This window comes from Tachyglossus aculeatus, chromosome 11 (assembly GCF_015852505.1).
Source record: "Tachyglossus aculeatus isolate mTacAcu1 chromosome 11, mTacAcu1.pri, whole genome shotgun sequence".
NCBI lineage: Eukaryota > Metazoa > Chordata > Mammalia > Monotremata > Tachyglossidae > Tachyglossus > Tachyglossus aculeatus.
Genome location: NC_052076.1, coordinates 14,031,038 through 14,053,721, shown reverse-complemented (window position 1 = coordinate 14,053,721; position 22,684 = coordinate 14,031,038). Strand labels below are relative to the sequence as shown.

The following is a 22,684-nucleotide window of genomic DNA, read 5'->3' as shown; positions in this document are numbered from 1 at the left end:
ATTATTAATTAAAAAAATAATGAGGAGAGGAATGGACAATTGGCAACTTATCTCATCTGTAAAATAGAGGTTAACATTGTTAGCCTCTTGTGAACATGGACTGTGACCATCCTGATTAGCTTGCATCTATCCAGGCCTCAGTACAGTGCCTGGCACATAGTAAGCACTTAATATTATTAATTAAAAAAAATAATGCGGAGAGGAATGGGCAATTGGCAAGTTATCTAATCTGTAAAATGGAGGTTAAGATTGTTAGCCCCTTGTGAACGTGGACTGTGTCCATCCTGATTAGCTTGCATCTATCCAGGCCTCAGTACAGTGCCTGGCACATAGTAAGCACTTAATATCATTAATTAAAAAAAATAATGTGGAGAGGAATGGGCAACATTGGAGGTTTCTGAGGAGTGCAGAAGGACATTTTAGAAAAATAATGTGAATTAGCACACCAGTGCTACCGGTGGCTTTGAGTTCCTAAGTATTGAGGTGGTAGTTGGGAAGTCGTTACCTACACAGAAAACCTTCAAGAGTAGTTGGGCATTGAAAATAGAGAATGATTGAGGCCTGATGGATTTTAATCCCTCAGTCATATTTATTGAGCACTTAATGTCGCAGAGCACTGAACTAATCACTTGGGAGAGTCCACTGTAACAGGGAGAGGAAATTCCAGGAAGGGGTGGACAGGATTAAAAATAAATTAATAAATGATGGCATTTGTTAAGCACTTACTATGTCTCAAGCACTGGTCTAAGCATTGTTTGTATGTTTGGTATTTGTTAAACGCTTACTATGTTCCAAGCCCTGTTCTAGTCACTGGGGTAGATACAGGGTCAGTTTGTCCCACGTGGGGCTCACACTTTTAATCCTCATTTTCCAGATGAGGTAACTGAGGCACAGAAGAGTTAAGTGGGTTTAAGTGGGTCCGTTGGGTTTGGACACAGTCCCTGTTCCACATAATACTAATAATGATGGCATTTGTTAAGCGCTTACTACGTGCAAAGCACTGCTTCTGAGCGCTGGGGAGGATACAAGGTGATCAGGTTGTCCCATGGGGGGCTCACAGTCTTCATCCCCATTTTACAGATGAGGGAACTGAGGCACAGAGAAGTGAATTGACTTGTTCAAGGTCACACAGCAGACAAGTGACAGAGCCGGGATCAGAATAATAATAATAATAATAATGGTATTTGTTAGGCGCTTACTATGTGCAAAGCACTGTTCTAAGCGCTGGGGAGGTTACAAGGTGATCAGGTTTGTCCCACGGGGGGCTCACAGTCTTCATCCCCATTTTACAGATGAGGTAACTGAGGCACAGAGAAGTGAAGTGACTTGCCCAAAGTCACCCACCTGACAAGTGGCAGAGCCGGGATTTGAACCCGTGACATCCCCCTCCTCCCCCCCTCTACCCCGGGCCTTACCTCCTTCCCTTCCCCACAGCACCTGTATAGATGTATATATGTTTGTACGGATTTATTACTCTATTTATTTATTTATTTTACTTGTACATATCTATTCTATTTGTTTTATTTTGTTAGTATGTTTTGTTCTCTGTCTCCCCCTTCTAGACTGTGAGCCCACTGGTGGGTAGGGACCGTCTCTATGTGTTGCCAACTTGTACTTCCCAAGCGCTTAGTACAGTGCTCTGCACACAGTAAGCGCTCAATAAATACGATTGATTGATTGATTGATTGATCTGACTCTAAAGCCTGGGCTCTTTCCACTGAGCCACGCTGCTTCGCTGACCTTCTGAGTCCCAGGCCCGGGCTCTATCCCCTATGCTATGCTGCTTCGGGTACCGGGAGAAAGTTAATTTTAGAGTACAGTGCTCTGCACACAGTAAGCGCTCAATAAATACGATTGATTGATTGATTGATTGATTGATTAATTGAGTAGCATAGAGTGTGGGCTGGGGAGTAGCTGGTGAAGAGGGTGGATAAATAAGGGGAAAGATGGTGGAACGGCTTGAAACCAGGAGTTTGTGGGCGTGGGTTTCGATTCGGGTACCCAAGGCAGACAATGGAGCGACATTAAAAGAAATATCCGTTTCTAGAATTATTTCAGTTGGTGTTTTTGAGACCCTGCATCGTTCCACAGTGCTCTGCGTGTCGAGGAAGAACTTGCACTAAGTGTTTAATGAAGGAGGCTGTCACATCTCCTCCAAGAGGCCTTCCCTGATTAGACCCTCCTGGTCCCGGCTCCCTCGCCGTCTATCGTGGCTCAGCGGAAAGAGGAGCCAGAGGTCATGGGTTCAAATCCCCACTCCATCAATTGTCAGCTGTGTGACCTTGGGTAAGTCACTTCTCTGGGCCTCAGTTTCCTCATCTGTAAAATGGGGATGAAGACTGGGAGCCCCCCCGTGGGACAACCTGATTACTTTGTACCCCCCAGCACTTGGAACAGTGCTTTGCACATAGTAAGTGCTTCATAAATGCCATCATTATTATCTGTGCACTTGGGTAAGACCGCTTTGGACACAGCCCCCAACCCCACAGCACTTATGTACATTTCTTTAACTTGCATATTGAAAATTATTACTTATAGGATTGTATATTATATCATAGATAATAATATATTATAGTCTTAGATAATATTATATTTTATTTTATATTATAGATTATATTATATTGTATGCATATGTATATTGTATATTATAGATTATGTTGTTTTATGTATTATATCACATATATCGCATACATCCCAGCAGGGCCTCTCCTTTCTCGACTCCGGGGGATGTTTCTTCTAGACTGTGAGCCCGCTGTTGGGTAGGGACCGTCTCTATATGTTGCCAACTTGGACTTCCCAAGCGCTTAGTACAGTGCCCTGCACACAGTACGTGCTCAATAAATACGATTGAATGAACGAATATCCCAGTGGGGCCTCTCCTTTCTCGACTCCGGGGGATGTTTCTTCTAGACTGTGATCCCGCTGTTGGGTAGGGACCGTCTCTATATGTTGCCAAATTGGACTTCCCAAGCGCTTAGTACAGCGCTATGCGCACAGTGAGCGCTCAATAAATACGATTGAATGAATGAATTGGAGTCAGAGGTCATGGGTTCAAATCCAGCTCCACCACTTGTCAGCTGTGTGACTTTGGGCAAGTCACTTCACTTCTCTGGGCCTCAGTTCCCTCATCTGTAAAATGGGAATGAAGACTGTGAGGCCCCCGTGGGACAACCTGATCACCTTGTAACCTCTCCATCCATCATTATTATTATTCTTATTATCCATCCATCCATTCGTTCATTTATCCATTTGTTCATTCATTCATCCATCCATCCATTTGTTCATTCAATCAATCAATCAATCGTATTTATTGAGCGCTTACTGTGTGCAGAGCACTGGACTAAGTGCTTGGGAAGTACAAGTTGGCAACATATAGAGACAGTCCCTACCCAACAGTGGGCTCACGGTCCAGCATTGAATGGATGGATTCACTCATCCATTCATTCATTCGTATTTAATAATGATAATAATAACAACAATAATAATGGCATTTATTAAGCGCTTACTATGTGCCAAGCACTGTTCTAAGAGCCGGGAAGGTTACAAGGTGATCAGGTTGTCCCACGGGGGGCTCACAGTCTTCATCCCCATTTTCCAGATGAGGGAACTGAGGCCCAGAGAAGTAAAGTGACTTGCCCAGATTTATTTATTTATTTATGAGTGAGCCAATGAATAAATAGTCTTTTAGACTGTGAGCCCACTGTGGGGTAGGGACCGTCTCTAGATGTTGCCCACTTGGACTTCCCAAGCGCTTAGTCCAGTGCTCTGCACCCAGTAAGCGCTCAATAAATACGATTGAATGAATGAATGAATGAATGAATGTGAACCCCACGGGGGACAGGGACTGTGTCCAACCTGATTATCATCTCGAATCTCCCCCAGCGCTTTGGACAGTGCTCTGCACACAGTAAGCGCTCAATAAATACGACTGAATGAATGACTGAATGAGTGTGAACCCCACGGGGGACAGGGACTGTGTCCATCCTGATTATCATCTCGAATCTCTCCCAGCGCTTAGGACAGTGCTCTGCACACAGTAAGCGCTCAATAAATACGATTGAATGAATGAATGAATGAATGAATGTGAACCCCACGGGGGACAGGGACTGTGTCCAACCTGATTATCATCTCGAATCTCCCCCAGCGCTTTGGACAGTGCTCTGCACACAGTAAGCGCTCAATAAATACGACTGAATGAATGACTGAATGAGTGTGAACCCCACGGGGGACAGGGACTGTGTCCATCCTGATTATCATCTCGAATCTCTCCCAGCGCTTAGGACAGTGCTCTGCACACAGTAAGCGCTCAATAAATACGATTGAATGAATGAATGAATGAATGAATGTGAACCCCACGGGGGACAGGGACTGTGTCCAACCTGATTATCATCTCGAATCTCCCCCAGCGCTTTGGACAGTGCTCTGCACACAGTAAGCGCTCAATAAATACGACTGAATGAATGACTGAATGAGTGTGAACCCCACGGGGGACAGGGACTGTGTCCATCCTGATTATCATCTCGAATCTCTCCCAGCGCTTAGGACAGTGCTCTGCACACAGTAAGCGCTCAATAAATACGATTGAATGAATGAATGAATGAATGAATGTGAACCCCACGGGGGACAGGGACTGTGTCCAACCTGATTATCATCTCGAATCTCCCTCAGCGCTTAGGACAGTGCTCTGCACACAGTAAGCGCTCAATAAATACGACTGAATGAATGAATGAATGAATGTGAACCCCACGGGGGACATGGACTGTGTCCAACCTGATTATCATCTCGAATCTCCCTCAGCGCTTAGGACAGTGCTCTGCACACAGTAAGCGCTCAATAAATACGACTGAATGAATGAATGAATGTGAACCCCATGGGGGACAGGGACTGTGTGTCCAACCTGATTATCATCTCGAATCTCCCTCAGCGCTTAGGACAGTGCTCTGCACACAGTAAGCGCTCAATAAATACGACTGAATGAATGAATGAATGAATGTGAGCCCCACGGGGGACATGGACTGTGTCCAACCTGATTATCATCTCGAATCTCCCTCAGCGCTTAGGACAGTGCTCTGCACACAGTAAGCGCTCAATAAATACGACTGAATGAATGAATGAATGAATGAATGTGAACCCCATGGGGGACAGGGACTGTGTCCAGCCTGATTATCATCTCGAATCTCCCTCAGCGCTTAGGACAGTGCTCTGCACATAGTAAGCGCTCAATAAATACGATTGATTGATTGATTGATTGATCGAATGAATGAGCAAGGAGAGACGGGTAAGCGGGAGGCCCTGCCCCCTCCCTCCTCTCGCCCCGCCCCTCCCCGATGGCGTCACTTCCGGGAGGCGGGCGGTGCCTCCCGCCAAGCGCGCACGCGCGCGAGGGGAGGGGGTTGTGGGAGCGCTCGTGCGCGGCTGTGGGAGCGTGCGCGCGCGGGGGGTTGTGGGAGCGCTCGTGCGCGGCTGTGGGAGCGTGCGCGCGGCTCGCGGGGGGTTGTGGGAGCGCTCGTGCGCGGCTGTGGGAGCGTGCGCGCGCGGCTGTGGGAAAGCGCGCGCGGGGGGTTGTGGGAGCGCTCGTGCGCGGCTGTGGGAGCGTGCGCGCGGCGCGCGGGGGGTTGTGGGAGCGCTCGTGCGCGGCTGTGGGAGCGTGCGCGCGGCGCGCGGGGGGTTGTGGGAGCGCTCGTGCGCGGCGCGGCCTGAGGCGGTCGTCGTCGTCGTCGTCGTCGTCGTCGTCGTCGTCGTCGTCGTCGTCGTCGTCGTCGTCGTCGTCGTCGTCGTCGTCGTCATCATCGTCGTCGTCCATCATCGTCGTCGTCCATCATCATCATGAGCGTCCCGGGCCCCCCGACGCGGGCCCGCCCGAAGAAGCCTCCCAAGAAGAGCCACAACCCCAAGTACAGACTCAAGTACCTCCGGCTGCGCAACGCCGCCAAGGCCGCCGTCTTCGTCAGTGACAACCCCCCTCATAACAACCGTAGTAATGATAATAGTAATAACGATGGCATCCATTAAGCGCTTACTAGGTGCCCAGCACTGTTGTAAGCGCTGGGGAGGTTACAAGGTGATCAGGTTGTCCCACGGGGGGGGCTCACAGTCTTCATCCCCAGAGAGCAATCAATCAATCGTATTTATTGAGCGCTTACTATGTGCAGAGCACTGTATTAAGCGCTTGGGAAGTACAAATTGGCAACAGAGATTAGTCTTAATCTGTGTGTGTGTGTGTGTTCGTTCACGTGGGGGGTGTAATAATAATAATAATTGGCATTTGTTAAGCGCTTACTAGGTGCAAAGCACCGTTCTAAGCGCTGGGGAGGATGCAGGGTGATCAGGTTGCCCCACGTGGGGCTCCCAGTCTTCATCCCCATTTTCCAGATGAGGTAACCGAGGCCCAGTGAAGGGACTTGCCCAAAGTCACACAGCTAAGTGGCGGAGACAGGATTCGAACCCATGACCTCTGACTCCCAGGCACGGGCTCTTTCCACTGAGCCACGCTGCGACTTGCCCAAAGTCACCCGGCTGCCAAGTGGCAGAGCCGGGATTAGAACCCACTACAGCACTGGACTCAGCGCCAGGGTCCTTACAAGCAGGCTGGAACCTCTTTCTGGGCGGGGAATATAATATTGCCGTTTACTGTTGGATTGTCCTCCCCCAAAACCTTAGTAAAGCCCTCGGCACGCGCTAATAATAATAATAAAAATGATGGGATTTGTTAAACGCTTACTAGGTACCAAGCACTGTTCCAAGTGCCAGGGGGGATATATTAATAATGATGATGATGATGGTGATGGTATTTGTTAAGCACTTACTATGTGCCACGCACTATTCTAAGCGCCGAGGTAGATACAAGGCTATCAGGTTGTCCCACATGGGCCTCACAGTCTTCATCCCCATTTGACAGATGACGTCACTGAGGCACAGAGACTACTAATAATAATGATGATGGTATTTGTTAAGCACTTACTATGTGCAAAGCACTGTTCTAAGCACTGGGGAGGCTACGTACAGTGCTGTGCACACAGTAAGCGCTCAGTAAATACGATTGATGATACGAGGCTATCAGGTTGTCCCACGTGGGGTCACAGTCTTAATCCCCATTTGACAGATGAGGGAACTGAGGCCCAGAGAAGGGAAGTGACTTGCCCAAAGTCACACAAGCGACGGAGCCGGGATTAGAACCCATGACTTCCGACTCCCAAGCCAGGGCTCTTTCCACTAAGCCACGCTGCCCCTCTACAAGCAGACTGGCAGCTCCTTGTGGGCAAGGAATGTGACTGTTTGTTTATTGTCACAATGTACTCTCCCAAACCCTTAGTACAGTGGGTCTTCCTAACACAGTAAGCGTTCAATAAATATGACTGACTGAATCATCAATCGTATTTATTGAGCGCTTACTATGTGCAGAGCACTGTACTAAGCGCTTGACTGAATGAATGGGCGCCCCCATCCCTGCCGCCTGGGAGCACCTTGAGGGACGGGGGCTGTGTCCAGTTCCCACCTGCCCTTCAATCGAGTCCATTGTGGGGAGGGATTGCCTCTATTTGTTGCTGAATTGTACTTCCTAAGCGCTTAGTACAGTGCTCTGCACGCAGTAAGCTCTCAATAAATACGATTGAATGAATAAGCGCATACCGGGTGCAGAGCACTGTACTAGGTGCTTGGGGGAGAGAGAAGCAGCATGGCTTAGTGGAAAGAGCATGGGCTTGAGAGTCAGAGGTCATGGGTTCGAATACTGCTTTACCGTCTGCCAACTGTGTGACTTTGGGTAACTCACTTAACTTCTCTGTGCCTCAGCTACCTCATCTGTAAAATGGGGTTTAAGGCTGTGAGCTCCACGTGGGACACCCTGATCACCTTGTGTCTACCCCAGTGCTTAGAAAAGTGCTTGGCACATAGTAAGTGATTAACAAATGCCATCATTATTGTTACTCTGTGACCTTGGGCAAGTCACTTTTCGGTGGCTCAATGGCTCAGTTCCTCATCCAAAAAATGGGGTTTAAGCTTGTGAGCCCCATGTGGGGCAGGGACCGTAGCCAATCTGATTAGCTTGTATCTATCGCAGTGCTTAGAACAGTAGTTGACTTAATAGTAAGTGCTTATCAAAAACTGTTATTATTTTTATTACTATACATTCCCTGTCCACAGTGAGCTTACAGTCTAGAGGGGGAGACATAGATTAATATAAATAAAAATAAATTACAAATATGGACATGAGTGCTGGGACTGATGGCATTGGTGCTCAGTAAGTACCAGTGATTGATTGTATACCCTCTCCCAGTGCTTTGTACAGTTGGGAAGTGCTTATTACAGCTCTCCACAGGCAGTAGAACACTCAATTTTGTTGTCTGTCTGCCCCTTCTAGACTGCAAGCCCGTTATTGGGTAGAGACCGTCTCTATATGTTGCCGACTTATACTTCCCAAGCGCTTAGTACAGTGCTCTGCACACAGTAAGCGCTCAGTAAGCGCTCATTTGAACGAATGAATAAATATACAACTACCGCCAATTATGGTGTCACGGATAGAGGAGGGCCTGGGAGTTGAAGGTCGTGGGTTTTATTGTTATTAATAATACTACTTGCCTTGGCCCTGGGGAATGTAGGCCTTTATGCCTCGAAGGGCTCAGGAGTGGGTGGGAACCCAGCCAGTCACCATGGGTGCCTCGGCCTCCCTCGTTCATCCTGCCAATTCCTGGGTGGGGGCTCCCTTCTGAGCCCAGACCTCTGCCCCGAGAGGCAGACAACATTTTCCCGATTTCATGCCTAAGCCTTATCCGTTCTGGTTCTCCCTGTTGGCTTTTTTCGAGGAGGTGACTGAAGAGCAGGTGCCCCGAGGGCTTATGTGACATGGGGCTTGGGTTTTATTGTGAGCATTCAGGCGTTCAGGAAGCGGGCAAGAAGACCGTCAGATCAATCAATCAATCAGTCGTATTTATTGAGCGCTTACTGTGTGCAGAGCACTGTACTAAGCGCTTGGGAAGTACAAGTTGGCAACATAGACAGTCCCTACCCAACAGTGGGTAAAAGGTGGGCTCACAGTCTAAAAGATGAGAGAAGCAGCGTGGCTCAGTGGAAAGAGCCCAGGCTTTGGAGTCAGAGGTCATTGGTGCAAATCCCGGCTCCGCCACTTGTCAGCTGGGTGACTTTGGGCAAGTCACTTCACTTCTCTGTGCCTCAGTTACCTCATCTGTAAAATGGGGATTGACTGTTAGCCCCCCGTGGGACAACCTGATCACCTTGTAATCTCCCCAGTGCTTAGAACAGTGCTTTGCACATAGTAAGCGCTTAATAAATGCCATTAATATTTATTATGAGATTCCCAGGGAACGGGTCTGGTCGCTGTGGGATCTTGATGGACGGAGCCCCATCCTCTCCCTGCCTGCCCACTCGGCAACCCACCCAACCAGGTAGACTTAAAACGTCCCCGCCTGTCCGTCTGGAATCTGAGGGCTGCCTTGACCCCGGAGCGACGGATACCGTTAGTCATGTGACAGTTTAGTTGTCGCTCTGGTCATGATTAAGTACTGTGCGCCAAAGCCCCGGGAAAGATGCAAAATAATCAGCTTGGTCACAGTCCGAGAGGGAGGGATTTGTTCCCGTCTTACGGATGAGGAAACCGAGGTCCGGGGAAGTTAAGCGATGACCCAGCCGGCTGGAGGCAGATCTAGGTTAGACACTGAGTCTTCTGACTCCTGGTCCCCTGCTCTTCTTTCCGTTTTTAGGAGAATGCAGCCATCTGTGATGAAATCGCTCGCCTGGAGGAGAAGTTTCTCAAAGCGAAAGAAGAGCGAAGGTGAGCGCCGGCCTCTTGCCCTTGGTGGCGAGAGAGGAAGGTCTCGGGCTGGGAGGAGGCCAAGGCAGGAGGTAGTGTGGGACCCTGGGGGAGTCGGGGCTGCTGGGTCCTCGTGGGCCCCGGGACCCCACGCTCGGTGGTCCAGCCCCAGGGCTTGTCCTGGTCTCGGGGGTCGGGCGGATGGTGAGCATGGGACTCAGGCCTGGAATTCAGGTCAGGGGTTCTAATCCCGGCTCTGCCACTCGTCTGTCGTGTGATCCTGGGCAAGTCGCTTCACTGCTCTGGGCCTCGGTTTCCCTCATCCTCAGTGGGGATTGAGACTGTGAGCCCCACATGGGACAGGGGCTGCGTCCAGCTTGACTTGCTTGTATCCACCCCAGAGCTTAGTACGGTGCCTGGCACATAGTAAGCACCTAACAAATACCACCATTACTATTATTGTGAGGGAGTAGAAGAGGACAGAGCTGTAGCAAGTAAGGATGAATTTGAAGGGGCTGTAGTCGGCCTGGTGCCAGTATTGCCAACAGCAGTGCCCCCCGGCACAAGACCCAGGATAACATTCGTTGCAGTGGCACTAGTTAAGCATTTGCTGTGTGCTAAGCACTGGGATAGATGCAGTGCAGTCACATCAGACACCCTGGCGTTCACGTGGGGCTCCCAGCTTAACAGGAATTGAATCCCCATTTTACAGATGGGGAAACCGAGGCTCAGAGAAGTGGCTTCCCCAAGGTCACCCAGCAGGCAAGAGGCAGGGCCGGGATCAGAACCCAGGTCGCTCGACTCCGGGCCCGTGCTCTCCCCGCTAGGCTAGGCTGCGGGAGTGATTGTAGCGAACCGTGGGAGCGGTCTAGGGTGGGGGTTGGCGTTACAAGAGCTGATTGCGGTGGGCAGAGCAGAGTTATAGGCTCTTCCTGGGAGGGGTGCTTGGGTAAGGAGGCCTAGTGGGGCATGATGGCCTGGGCTAAGTGAACGGTACAGAGGTGGGCACCTGCTGTGCCGGGAGAAGGCAGGCCAGTGGGGTGGGCGGCGGAACAGACGGCAGGTGAGGAGGTTATGGTCAGAGAGGAGTAATTCAGAGTTGGTGAGGTGACAGCTTATTTCTCCCCACTGGTGATGGTGACATCTAGGATCCCCTCGCGACCCCTGCCGTGAACCGGGCTCACCTACTCCTCTGGCCCTTGCCTCTAGAGCCAGCGCAATGCCCAGAGTAAGCAGGGAATGGGAGGCTCTGAGCCAACCCTACCTCTAGGAATAATCAGAACAGTCCCCTTAATTGTGGTATTTATTAAGCGCTTACTCAGTGCCAAACACTGCACCAAGTGCTGGCATAGATGCAGGATAAATCGGGCTCACTGTGGGCAGGGAACGAGTCTGCTTATTGTTATACTCCCCCAAGCACTTAGTACAGTGCTTTACACATGGAAAGCAGTCAGTAAATATGATTGACTGTCCCACCCAAGATGCAGCTCCCAGGTAAAGACGGAGGGAGTCTCCTGGCTCCCTTTCACCGGGACTTCCTTCTGGCGGTCCCACCAGCTGGGGGGCCATGCCTGGGGTCCGGAGAGCACCGGCCGAGCAAAGAGATTCGGCAAGATTTTCTCCGAAGGCCCGAGCCCACCCTTCAGGCAGTCAACAGTGTTTAGAGGGCACCTATGTACCAAGCGCTGCGTTAAGCGCTTAGGGGAGGAGAGTACCTCAGTAGCCAAACCCGTTTCCCGCCCTCAAAGCGCTTCTGATGAAATGGAGAAAACCGTGCTAGTGGGAGCGGCCGAGCTGCTATTGCTCCCAAGTTTAAACGGGAAACGGTGGGCCCGGATAGAGGAAGGAATCGGCCAGCCACGGAGCAAAGCTGGGGGTTTTCTAACCCTGCAATGTGGCTGCTAGAGATCGTTCTAGGGGCTGGAAGGTTTGGGGGGGGTTCTGATTTGTGTATGTGCCACGCACCGTTGTGATCACTGGGTAGATACAAGGTGATCAGGTTGGACACAGCCCCTGTCCCACATGGGGCTCAGTCTTCATCCCCATTTTATGGATCAAAGGACTGAGGCCCAGAGCAGCTCGTTGTGGGCGGGGAATGTGTCTTTTTATTGTGTTGTAGTCTCCCAAGTGCTTAGTACAGTGCTCTACACTCAGTAAGTGCTCAATAAATATGGTGACTTGCCCAAGGTGACGCAGCAAATGGCAGAACTGGGATGAGAACCCAAGGTGTTTGACTCCCAAGCCCGCGATCTTTCTGCTAGGCCGCATGATATCGTCTCTCCCCCACCCCGAGTACACAACAAGAGGAAATGGGCCTTGGGGCATCAACCTTCCCACCACCCAACCCTCCGTCTCCAATGCCTGGGGTGGCTGTGGTGAGAGTGGGGCTAACCCTCTCCCGCCCCGAATCCCTTCCTCCTGCTGCAGGTATCTGCTGAAGAAACTGCTCCAGCTGCAGGCGCTCACCGAGGGGGAGCCCCCCGCGGCCCCCGCCTCCCACAGCTGCAGCCTCCCCCTGACCTTCGGCGGGGCCGGCTCCCTGGGCCCCGGGCCGGGAGCCGGGCCCGTGTCCGTGCCCAGCCTGGGGGCTGACGAGCCCTTGGGGAAGAGGCCCAAGAAGGAGAAGAAAGAGAAGGGGAAAGAAAACAGCAAGTTGGAAGGTACCTTTGGTTGGGGGGTCGGGGGGGGGGGGGCGTGACGGTGGACACCCAGGCCGTTAAGTCGCCCAGGGCCTCAGCTCGCCTACGGAGCGGGCAGTCCGGGCTCTGGAGGCAGGTTGGCTTCCCGAGCCCTCAGCCCCCAGCTGACTGTCTGCCCTCCCCCTGGGGTTTCCCTTCCAGTCTTGAAGAAAGCCTCTAAGAAGAAGAAAGCGGAGGGAGCCGCCCGGAAGCTGGTGCAGCCCATCACCCTGGACCCCTCGGGCCGGCCGGTGTTTCCCGTCAGCCTGGGGGGTCTGACCGTCTACAGTCTGGGGGAGGTCAGTGCCCGGCGGGCGGCTGGAGGGCGGGCGCACCCGATCTCGGCGGCCGCCCGGGCGACCGTTAGCGAGCCCCCTTCTGGACCGCGAGGGCCCGGGCCTCACCGCTCCGGCCCGGTCCGGGGGTCAGTCCGGCGCCGCCAACCTGAAGGGGCACCCCCCTCCAACCCCCCCCCCCCCCCCCGCCCCGTAGATCGTTAGCGACCGGCCGGGTTTCCACGACGAGAGTTCCATCTTTCCCGTGGGCTTCTGCAGCACTCGGGTCTATGCCAGCATGAAATGCCCGGACCAGAAGTGCCTGTACACCTGTCAGATTAAGGACGGCGGCCGGCAGCCCCAGGTACCCTCCCACGAGCACCATTTGGGGACGTAGCTCACTCGGGGGGGCCGCTGGGGTGCCAGCTGAAGGTGGGTCGGCCGCAGCCTTAGGTACCCAACCTCGGGGTGCTGCTGGGGAGGGTTGTGCCTGAGCTGGGGGGCACAGGGAGAGCGACACCCTCCGTCGGACTGTCCCTCTCCTTGCCAGTTTGAGATCGTGCCTGAAGACGACCCCCAGAATGTCATCGTGGGCCCCTCCGCCAACGCCTGTCACGCCGAGCTGCTGAAGACCATCAGCGCTGCCCGGTGAGCCAGCCCGGTGGTGCCCGCCCGCCCACCACAGCCGGCATGCCAGGGGTGAGGGCCCCAGGAACACCCGCCTCCCGTTGCCCTCTGCGTGTCCACTCCGCCCGCTGCACCCTCCCCCTCCCGCCCCCTTTCCCCGCCACACTCTGGCCCTGAGACCCGCGACGCCTCTGTCCTTAGGGGGAAGCTGCTTCCCAGCGTTCTGCCCGCCGGAGCCGACTTCTTCGGCTTCTCCCACCCGACCATCCACAACCTGATCCAGGGCTGTCCGGGAGCTCGGAAATGTGTCAAGTGAGTGCTCCCCTTCCTGCCCCTCCCCCCAGATCCAACGAGCCTTCGAGGCTGGGCTCCAGGGACTAAGCGGTTAGTCCGGGTCGCGGAGCCGGGGAAAGCTGAGCCTCCAACTTGACCACTTTCTGCTCTCTCCCCCTTCCAAAGGTGTGCCTAGTTCTCCCTACCCGCCGGGGTGGGTGGGTCAGTGCAGGGGGGTGTACGTGTGCGACCCTGAGATGGGGAGCCGGGTGTCCCCACAGTTACCAGTGGGTGAAGTTTGATGTCTGTAAACCGGGCGACGGGCAGGTGCCCCAGGGGCTGCCCGAGAACGACGCGGCCATGAACTTCGAGGCTTTCCAGAGACACGCCTTTGAGGATGACCAGAGCGACCCCATCCTGCCAGGTACCGGGCCCTGGGGGGGTGTCGGGTGAGGGGGGGGGGCCCCCTCTGCTGTTTGCGCCCCCCTCCCCCCGGTGCTGACCCTGCACCCCCGTTTCCACAGGGTCCCTGGACCTGCCGGGGCTGCAGCCAGCGGCGTTTGGGTCACCGTACCGGCCGCTCTTCCTGACCCACGAGCCCGTGGGGGCTGCTCACCTGCGGCACATCAAGTCTCCGGCCCAGTGCAGCCCAACCCACTCCTCTGACTAAGGCAGAGCACCATGGGCGAACGGACAAAAGGCAGCCCAGGGATGGGGGGGGCGGGCGCCCCTTCAACACCTTTATTGAGCGCGTTGTTCTTGGCCCCTCTCAGAGAGGGAAACAAGGGGGCTGGAGGGAGGGAGGAGTCATTATAATGTTTTTCTAGTGAATAAATGTTTCTCACTGACCCTTGATTTGCAGGTGCAAACAGGTTGAGCTGTGAGAGCCAAATCTGGCCCCCCTTCTTCCACTTCTGGGTCCAGGTGGCTCAGCCCTTGGTAGGCCCCTTTGACCCAGGGGGAGGGGACAGCAGCAGCTGGAGCAGGAACCGAGGACAGGCCAGTACGGGTTGAAGGGTTTCTGATGTTCACAGGGTCACCTTGTGTGGAGCGCTGGCCTCTACTCTAGGCCTGAGGCAGATTTAAAGACGGGTAAGGTGGTGAAGGTCCCACCTCGTCCATCAGAAGTGGGCTCCAGCCTGCACTGCCGGGGGCCGGGCCACCCGTCCACGTCTGTCTCTGGGCAGGCCCTGGTCGGGATGCCCTTCACCCGCTAGTGGGGCAGAGTAGCAGTGAATGGGGGGGCAGGCAGGGCACTTTGTGGGTGGTAGAGAGGGCACTGCTTGTAGGCACAGGGCCAAGTGGTCCAGGCGTAGCGGAGACCGCTCACGGCTCTGGGGCAGGACACCGACAGGGCCAGGGTCCGAGGGGAGCTGGGAGACGGCGTGGAGACCATGGGGGCCGGAACCCACTTGCAGAGACGGGCCCCAGAGGGGTCAGGGGGGCCGCAGCACGAGATCTGGCATGAGAAAGAGGGAGAGAGGGAGTCAGGGCTTGGGTCAGAGGCTTTGGCTGGCCAGAACTTGCCCTGCCTTAAAGCACTGGAGCTCTGGGATGGACACACCCACACACCCCACCCCCTCCCAGGAGGGTGGGTGTGCCCAGAGGTCAGGCCTTGGCCTAAGCCAGAAGGTGAGCCAACCTGAGCCTCTGGGCCACAAACAGCAATGCCAAGGAGCCACTCGCCCCCCACACCCCCGATCCCCTAACCTCCTCGGGTGTCCTCCCCCGACTCCGGGCTAAGCAAGGAGCCCAGCGGCCCCGGCCCCCCTCACCTCAAAGATGCGGTCATCACGCATCACCAGCCGCAGGTCCTGCCCGTAGGTGACATTGAGCAGCCGCTGGCGCGCGCACAGTTGGAGCTTGGCGGGCAGAGGACCCTGGAACAGCAGCCCCTTCTCTCCGTAGGCCACGGCGCGGGCCCCCAGCTGCAGCCGGTAGGCTACTGTCTGCTTGTCACGAGGGTGGATACTGCGGAGACGGCCGGGGATGGCACTTGGCCCCTGAGCCACCCAGGCTCGGGGCTGGAGACCCTACGCCAAGCTCCTTTGAAGGGGTGTGGGCTTTCCTCCAATTCCTGCCTGGGTCCAGGGCCATTCCCAGCACCTGCCCGCAGGACTGACTCAGGACTTTAGGAGCGACTGGCCTTCACCTCTAAGGGGCTGAGCCGGGAGCCCAAGAGGACCTAGACCAACCCAGAGACTTCCAGAGAGAAGAGGGGGACCCCAAAGTTGGCCCAGGGCTCAGAGGGGCTCATCACTGCAGCTGCCACTGCATCCGCGGCACAGCCCCGGAATTCAACCTTGCCTTGTAGGGGCCTCCGCCCCAGGCCTTGCCCTGGAATTACCTGGGAGTGTGCACCCACCCACCCCGACCCCCAGGTCAGTGGGGGGCTGGGGGCAGGCCCCCAGCCGCAACCTACCTGCCGAATGGCGAGTCCGGGTCGCCGAGGTCCATGGCGACGGCCATGAAGGTGTTGGGCATCTGCGGGTTGGGGGCGAAGCCGAAGTCGGCCGTCTGGTGCCAGCGGATGCGGGGGAAGCCGTCGGCCACGTCCCGGCTCTCCTCCGCCATTGTGGACAGCTGCAGGGGCAGGGAAGCCGTCTGTCAGTGTGTGGAGCCTGGCTCCCTCCCTCCCTCCTTCGGGGCTGGGGAGGGCCACTCCCCCATCCACCTCCCACCCGATGGACCACCCTCGTGACCAGCCCCATGCCCGCCCACCACCTCCGGAGCCCAACTCCAAGGTGGACTGACCCGGATTCACTTTGCTCTGGGCCACGGTACGGCTGGAGGAGGCGGGGGAGGGGGGATGCGTGTTGGACAGGGGCTTCCCTTCCTCCATCCCAAAACTTGTCTCTCCCTTCCTCAGAATAAGAAGCAGGCTTGCCCCAGGAAGGGATGAAGCCCGAGCGGGTCGCACGATGTGGGCTTTAGTACTCCGATTTCAATGGGCCCCACCCCTTCCCTACCACCTCCTGCACGGTAGCCTCCCCCGACGGTGTCCCCCAATGCCAACGGTATCCTTGGCACGGTATGGCCCGCCCGGTAGCCCCGGCCTAGCGTCCCCCGCACCGTACCTGCACAAACCCGAAGGGGAAGAGAGGTGACGTCTGAGCCCGGGAGCCGCGGTGGAAAGCCCGGCGCCAGTCGCGGATGAGAGCGGGGAAGGTGCAGTTGTACAGGTCGGTGTTGAGGACGCTGTTGGCCTCTCCTGGAACCGAGGGAGAGGGCGGCCGCTGGGAGGGGTGGCCCCGGCCGCGGGGGCGGGGGGTGGGCCCGGGGTCGATCACTCACTCACCCTGATACCATATGACCCCTTTCAGGGTCATGTTGAGCAGCGGGTGGATCATCGCGTTCCACAGCACCGAGGAGGCGGCGGGCCCGGCGGAGGCGGCCGAGGCAGGCCTGCGGGCTCTAGCGCAGGGTTAACCGAAGGGATGCTGCCCGCCTGGCATCCTCATGCCTACCCCCGGGGGCCAGGACCACCCCCCCAGGAGGGAGGCAGAGCCAGATCGGGGGGCTGGGGACTCCAGCGGGCCCTCCTCCCAGCTGTCTGTAATGTAAGGCTTGTAATAATAATAATAAAAAATGGTGTTTGTTAAGCACTGACTATAAGCCAGGTACTATCCTAAGCGCTGGGGTAGATACAAGGTAATCGGGTCAGACAAAGTCCCTGTCCCACATGGGGCGCACAATGTTTTAAGGATGAGGCCCAGAGATGTGAAGTGACTTGCCCCAGGTCACACAGCAGACAGGTGGCTGAGCCGGGATGAGAACTCCCAGGTCCGTGCCCTAGCCACTAAGCCACGCTGCTTCTACTCTTCCTCCTCAGCAGGGTCCCGGGGGAGGAGAGGAGAGAAGCAGCGTGGCTCGGTGGAAAGAGCCCGGGCTTGGGCGTCAGAGGTCGTGAGTTCTAATCCCCGCTCCGCCACCGATCAGCTGTGTGACTTGGGGCAAGTCACATCTCTGGGCCTCGGTTCCCTCATTTGTAAAATGGGGACAACCTGATCACCCTGTATCTACCCCAGTGCTTAGAACGGTGCTTGGCACACAGTAAGCGCTTAACAAACACCATCATCATCATCATCATGAGTCTCACAGTGCAGCAGCACCTGATCTGGAGCCACCGGAGGGCGCTGCAGCAGGGGACAGGCCAGTCCCAGAGGGGGAAACTGAGGCCCGTCCACTAACAGGGCTGAAACGTAGGAATCCCGGCTCCCCTCCCGATCCTCCGCTAGCGGGCCACGAACCGGCCCCATCCTCCAGCCCTCGGGAGAGTCAGTCCCTCCATCCCTCCCTCCGTCCCTCCCGGCCGGGCCGGGCCGGGCCGGGCCCTTCCCCCGGTCCTTACCGGGCCCCTTCCTGGGGGAGGCCACACTCCCGCAGGGCCCTCGGGGAGGACCAGGCTTCGATGGGCGTCCCGCCCCACGAGGAGGCCACCAGCCCGATGGGGTACCGCAGCCTGTCGTACAGCTGCCGGCCAAACAGCCAGCACACCGCCGAGAAGAACTGGAAATTCCCGTGGCCCAGGTTCTCTGTCCAAACAGCAAGGGGAAATTCGGAGAAAGGCCAACCCCCCCACCCCAGCCCCCTCACGGCCTCTCCAGCCACTCTCTCCGCCATTCCTCTCATGCTGGGGGATGAATAAAGGGAGCGAGTCAGGATTACGCAGAGGGGAGGGGGAGAAGAGGAAAGGAGGGCTTAGTCAGGGAAGGCTAGCTCTCTTCCTCCCTTCAAGGCCCTGCTGAGAGCTCACCTCCTCCAGGAGGCCTTCCCAGACTGAGCCCCTTCCTTTCCCCCTCGTCCCCCTCTCCAGCCCCCTCATCTTACCTCCTTCCCTTCCCCACAGCACCTGTATATACGTATATATGTTAGTACACATTTATTACTCTATTTTACTTGTACATATCTATTCTATTTATTTGATTTTGTTAGTATGTTTGGTTTTGTTCTCTGTCTCCCCCTTCTAGACTGTGAGCCCACTGTTGGGTAGGGACTGTCTCTTTATGTTGCCAACTTGTACTTCCCAAGCGCTTAGTACAGTGCTCTGCACATAGTAAGCGCTCAATAAATACGATCGATGATGAGGAGGAGGAGGAGGAGACAGGCCTTCGATAAAGTTTTGAAACAGGGGGAGTCATTGTTGGACATGAGGAAGGAGGGCATGCCTGGCCGGCGTAAGACCCCTGAAGACGGGGCACTGTGCCTTTTATCTCTGCTGTACTGCCCCGAACAGGTAGCGTAGTGCTCGGCCCCCAGTGGGGCTCGGTAAATGGCGTTGCCAAGGATACAGCCCGGGGAACGGTTCCCCCCCTTTCCCCTCGGCTAGGAGGGGTCCCGGCCCCGGCTGCCGGGCGGGCACTTACCCGGGGTGGGGACGGACCAGGGCAGGTCAACGGCCTCCAAGTCCTCCAGCTCCTGCTCCGCCTGGCTAAGGGACACCGCAAAGATGCGCACGTGGGGGTAGGCCGACGCCTCCGACTGCTCCTCGGTGGCATTGAAGATCTAGGGGACAGACAGGTGGACAGATGGATAGATGAACAGGCCTGCTGGGGAATGGTCAGCCCTTCCCCATGCCCTCCCACGCCTGTAGTGCTGCACAGTGGAAAGAACCCGGGCCTGGGTTCTAATCCTGCCCCCGACTCGCTCGCTTTATTCGTCCCCCCTCCCAGCCCCGTAGCATTTAATAACAATCGTAAGTTGAGTGCTTACTGTGTGCAGAGCATGGTACTAAGCGTTTGGGAAATACAAGTTGGCAACATATGGAGACAGTCCCTACCCAAGAGTGGGCTCCCAGTCTAGAAGGGGGAGACAGAGAACAAAACCAAACATATTAACAAAATAAACAGAATAGATGGGTACAAGTAAAATAAATAGAGTAATAAATATGTACAGACATATATACAGGTGCTGTGGGGAAAGGAAGGAGGTAAGACGGGGGGATGGAGAGGGGGACGAGGGGGAGAGTCCTCCCACAGTCCCGGACCGCTGTCCCGGCCCTGCGACCCGGACACAACGGTGTGGCGGGGGTCCGGCATGCTGCACGTATCAGCACAAAGTATGGCCCCCTCCCCGCTGGCCCAGCGTCAGCCAGTGGGACAGGTTCATTCATTCAATCGTATTTATTGAGCGCTTACTGTGTGCAGAGCACTACTAAGTGCTTGGGAAGTATAAGTCGGCAGCATATGGAGACGGTCCCTACCCAACAGCGGGCTCACAGTCTAGAAGGGGGAGACAGACAAAACAAGTAGACAGGTATCAAGTCATCAGAATAGAAATAAAGCTAGATCATCATCATCATCAATCGTATTTATTGAGCGCTTACTATGTGCACAGCACTGTACTAAGCGCTTGGGAAGTACAAATTGGCAACATACAGAGACAGTCCCTACCCAACAGTGGGCTCACAGTCTAAAAGGGGGAGATAGAGAACAAAACCAAACATACTAACAAAATAAAATAAATAGAATAGATATGTACAAGTAAAATAGAGTAATAAATATGTACAGACATATATACATATATACAGGTGCTGTGGGGAAGGGAAGGAGGGAAGATGGGGGTGATGGAGAGGGGGACAAGGGGGAGAGGAAGGAAGGGGCTCAGTGTGGGAAGGAAGGCCTCCTGGAGGAGGTGAGCTCTCAGCAGGGCCTTGAAGGGAGGAAGAGAGCTAGCTTGGCGGATGGGCAGAGGGAGGGCATTCCAGGCCCGGGGGAGGACGTGGGCCGGGGGTCGATGGCGGGACGGGCGAGAGCGAGGTACGGTGAGGAGATTAGCGGCGGAGGAGCAGAGGGTGTGGGCTGGGCTCGCTCCGCTGGGAGACCACCGGTCTCTCAGGCAGGTGTCCCACCCAACCAACAGGCTGTTAGATGCACATCATTAACAAAATTAATAGAATAGTAACTATGGACAAGTAAAACAGAGTAATAAATCTGTACAAATACATATACAGGTGCTGTAGGGAAGGGAAGGAGGTGGGGCGGGGGGGATGGGGAGGAGGAGAGGAAAACAGGGGCTGCAGATACCAGGTTGGGGGGTCCGGCTCTGGGGCGGCTCTCGGGGTCTAGCACAGTGTGGGGCGGAGAGTGGGGAGAGGCAATCAACTGGGAGCCCTGGGCGGGACAAGAACTGTGCTCCCACTGATGCCCTGCTATGTACTGACTGCTGCCGGGCACAGAGTAACTGCTTAACACATACCACCACCGTCATCATCATCATCATCAATCGTATTTATTGAGCGCTTACTATGTGCAGAGCACTGTACTAAGCACTTGGGAAGTACAAATTGGCAACATATAGAGACAGTCCCTACCCAACAGTGGGCTCACAGTCTAAAAGGGGCAGACAGAGAACAAAACCAAACATACTAACAAAATAAAATAGAATAGATATGTACAAGTAAAATAGAGTAATAAATATGTACAAACATATATATATACACAGGTTCTGTGGGGAAGGGAAGGAGGCAAGAAGGGGGGATGGAGGGGGGCGAGGGGGAGAGGAAGGAAGGGGCTGAGTCTGGGAAGGCCTCCTGGAGGAGGTGAGCTCTCAGCAGGGCCTTGAAGGGAGGAAGAGAGCTAGCTTGGCGGATGGGCAGAGGGATTGAGGGCATTCCAGGCCCGGGGGAGGACGTGGGCCGGGGGTCGATGGCGGGACAGGCGAGAACGAGGTACGGGGAGGAGATCAGCGGTGGAGGAGCGGAGGGTGCGGACTGGGCTGGAGAAGGAGAGAAGGGAGGTGAGGTAGGAGGGGGTGAGGTGATGGACAGCCTTGAAGCATCATCATCACTGTTATTATTATTACAAACATCCCAGGGCCAAACAGGTGTGGGAACCACACTCACTCTTCCCAGCCCCTCCCGCAAGAGAAGCCACCATTCATTCAATCGTATTTATTGAGCGCTTCCTGTGTGCAGAGCACTGGACTAAGCGCTTGGGAGAGTACAAGTCGGCGACATATAGAGACAGTCCCTACCCAACAACGGGCTCCATCCTCAGGACCCGGGGAAAGTTGCCTCCCCACACGCACACCCGCCCCCGTCACACAACACTGCACAACGCACTGCACGGCACGCTGCACGCAAGAGGGCTTTCGGCCGGTTCCATGGAAACCGGAGCCGGGGCCCGAGCCCACCCGCCTCCACCCACGCTGGCTTCCGCAGCGACTGAGGCTGCGGCATCCTAACAGTTAGCGGCCTGGTCGGGGACGGGGAGGAGGAGGAAGAGGAGGGGAAACAGGGGAAGGAGAGGAAAGCCTGGCTCGGGCGGGCACTGCTCTTTCTAACTAGTTGACCAGGCAGATGGAGAGACCGAGAGAGCGAGTGAGAGACAGAGACCATGAGAGTTGTGGTCTCGTGGTCTCCCCCCCCCCCCCCCCTTTTAGACTGTGAGCCCACTGTTGGGTAGGGACTGTCTCTATGTGTTGCCAATTTGTATTTCCCAAGCGCTTAGTACAGTGCTCTGCACACAGTAAGCACTCAATAAATATGACTGATGATGAGAGTTGTTGAGACACAGAGACTGTGCAGGAAAAGGGAACACAGTTGGGGTGATGGCTAACAGAAAGGTGTGTACGTGTGTTTGTGGTGAGGGGAGATGTAGGGCTCATATGGCTAGGCTGTGGGGTGGTTAGCCAAACCGTGGAAATGAATGGGGCAGATAATCACAATAATAATAATAATAATAATAATAAAAACTGGTTAAGGACTTACTACGCGTCAAGCGCTATGCCGAGCCCTGGGATACAGGATAATCGGGCTGGACACAGTCCCTGTCCCCCACGGGGCTCACAGTCTAAGGAGGAGGGAAACCAGGTACTGAGTCCCCGTTTTACAGAGGAGGAAACCGAGGCCCAGAGAAAGCAGGACAGGAAAGCACTGTACTGAGCACTGGAGTAAATTACAATGTAATCAGATTGGACGTAGCCCCTGTCCCTCACGGTCCCTTGTCCCAGAGAGATGACCCGCCTGAGGTCACAAAGCAGGCGAGCGGCAGAGCTGGGATTACAGCTCAGGTCCCCTGTGGCTCGGGCTCTTTCCACTAGGCCATGCCGAGGGGCCACCTGGC

The 22,684-nt window shown here is 55.2% G+C and overlaps 2 protein-coding genes across 2 annotated transcripts in view; one reads left to right on the top strand and one right to left on the bottom strand.

Annotated features, from left to right (window-relative positions):
* Positions 1–5,774: 5,774 nt before the first annotated feature.
* On the top strand, positions 5,775–14,468 carry TBRG1 (transforming growth factor beta regulator 1). The gene is made up of 9 exons (XM_038753403.1): positions 5,775–5,946; positions 9,717–9,787; positions 12,194–12,426; positions 12,607–12,743; positions 12,937–13,083; positions 13,270–13,367; positions 13,548–13,658; positions 13,901–14,043; positions 14,144–14,468. The coding sequence occupies exons 1-9, from the start codon at positions 5,827–5,829 to the stop codon at positions 14,287–14,289; spliced, it is 1,206 nt and encodes a 401-aa protein (XP_038609331.1). The 5' UTR covers positions 5,775–5,826; the 3' UTR covers positions 14,290–14,468.
* A 94-nt stretch (positions 14,469–14,562) lies between these two features.
* Positions 14,563–22,684, bottom strand: part of SIAE (sialic acid acetylesterase) — a 42,768-nt gene continuing 34,646 nt past the window's right edge. Inside the window, exons 4-10 of the mRNA XM_038753402.1 lie at positions 18,986–19,124; positions 17,971–18,154; positions 16,918–17,033; positions 16,697–16,830; positions 16,042–16,202; positions 15,395–15,590; positions 14,563–15,078 (exon numbers count right to left, since the gene is read on the bottom strand). Of these exons, the coding sequence (XP_038609330.1) occupies positions 14,833–15,078; positions 15,395–15,590; positions 16,042–16,202; positions 16,697–16,830; positions 16,918–17,033; positions 17,971–18,154; positions 18,986–19,124 (1,176 nt within the window). The 3' untranslated portion in view covers positions 14,563–14,832. The remainder of the gene's footprint in view (positions 15,079–15,394; positions 15,591–16,041; positions 16,203–16,696; positions 16,831–16,917; positions 17,034–17,970; positions 18,155–18,985; positions 19,125–22,684) is intronic.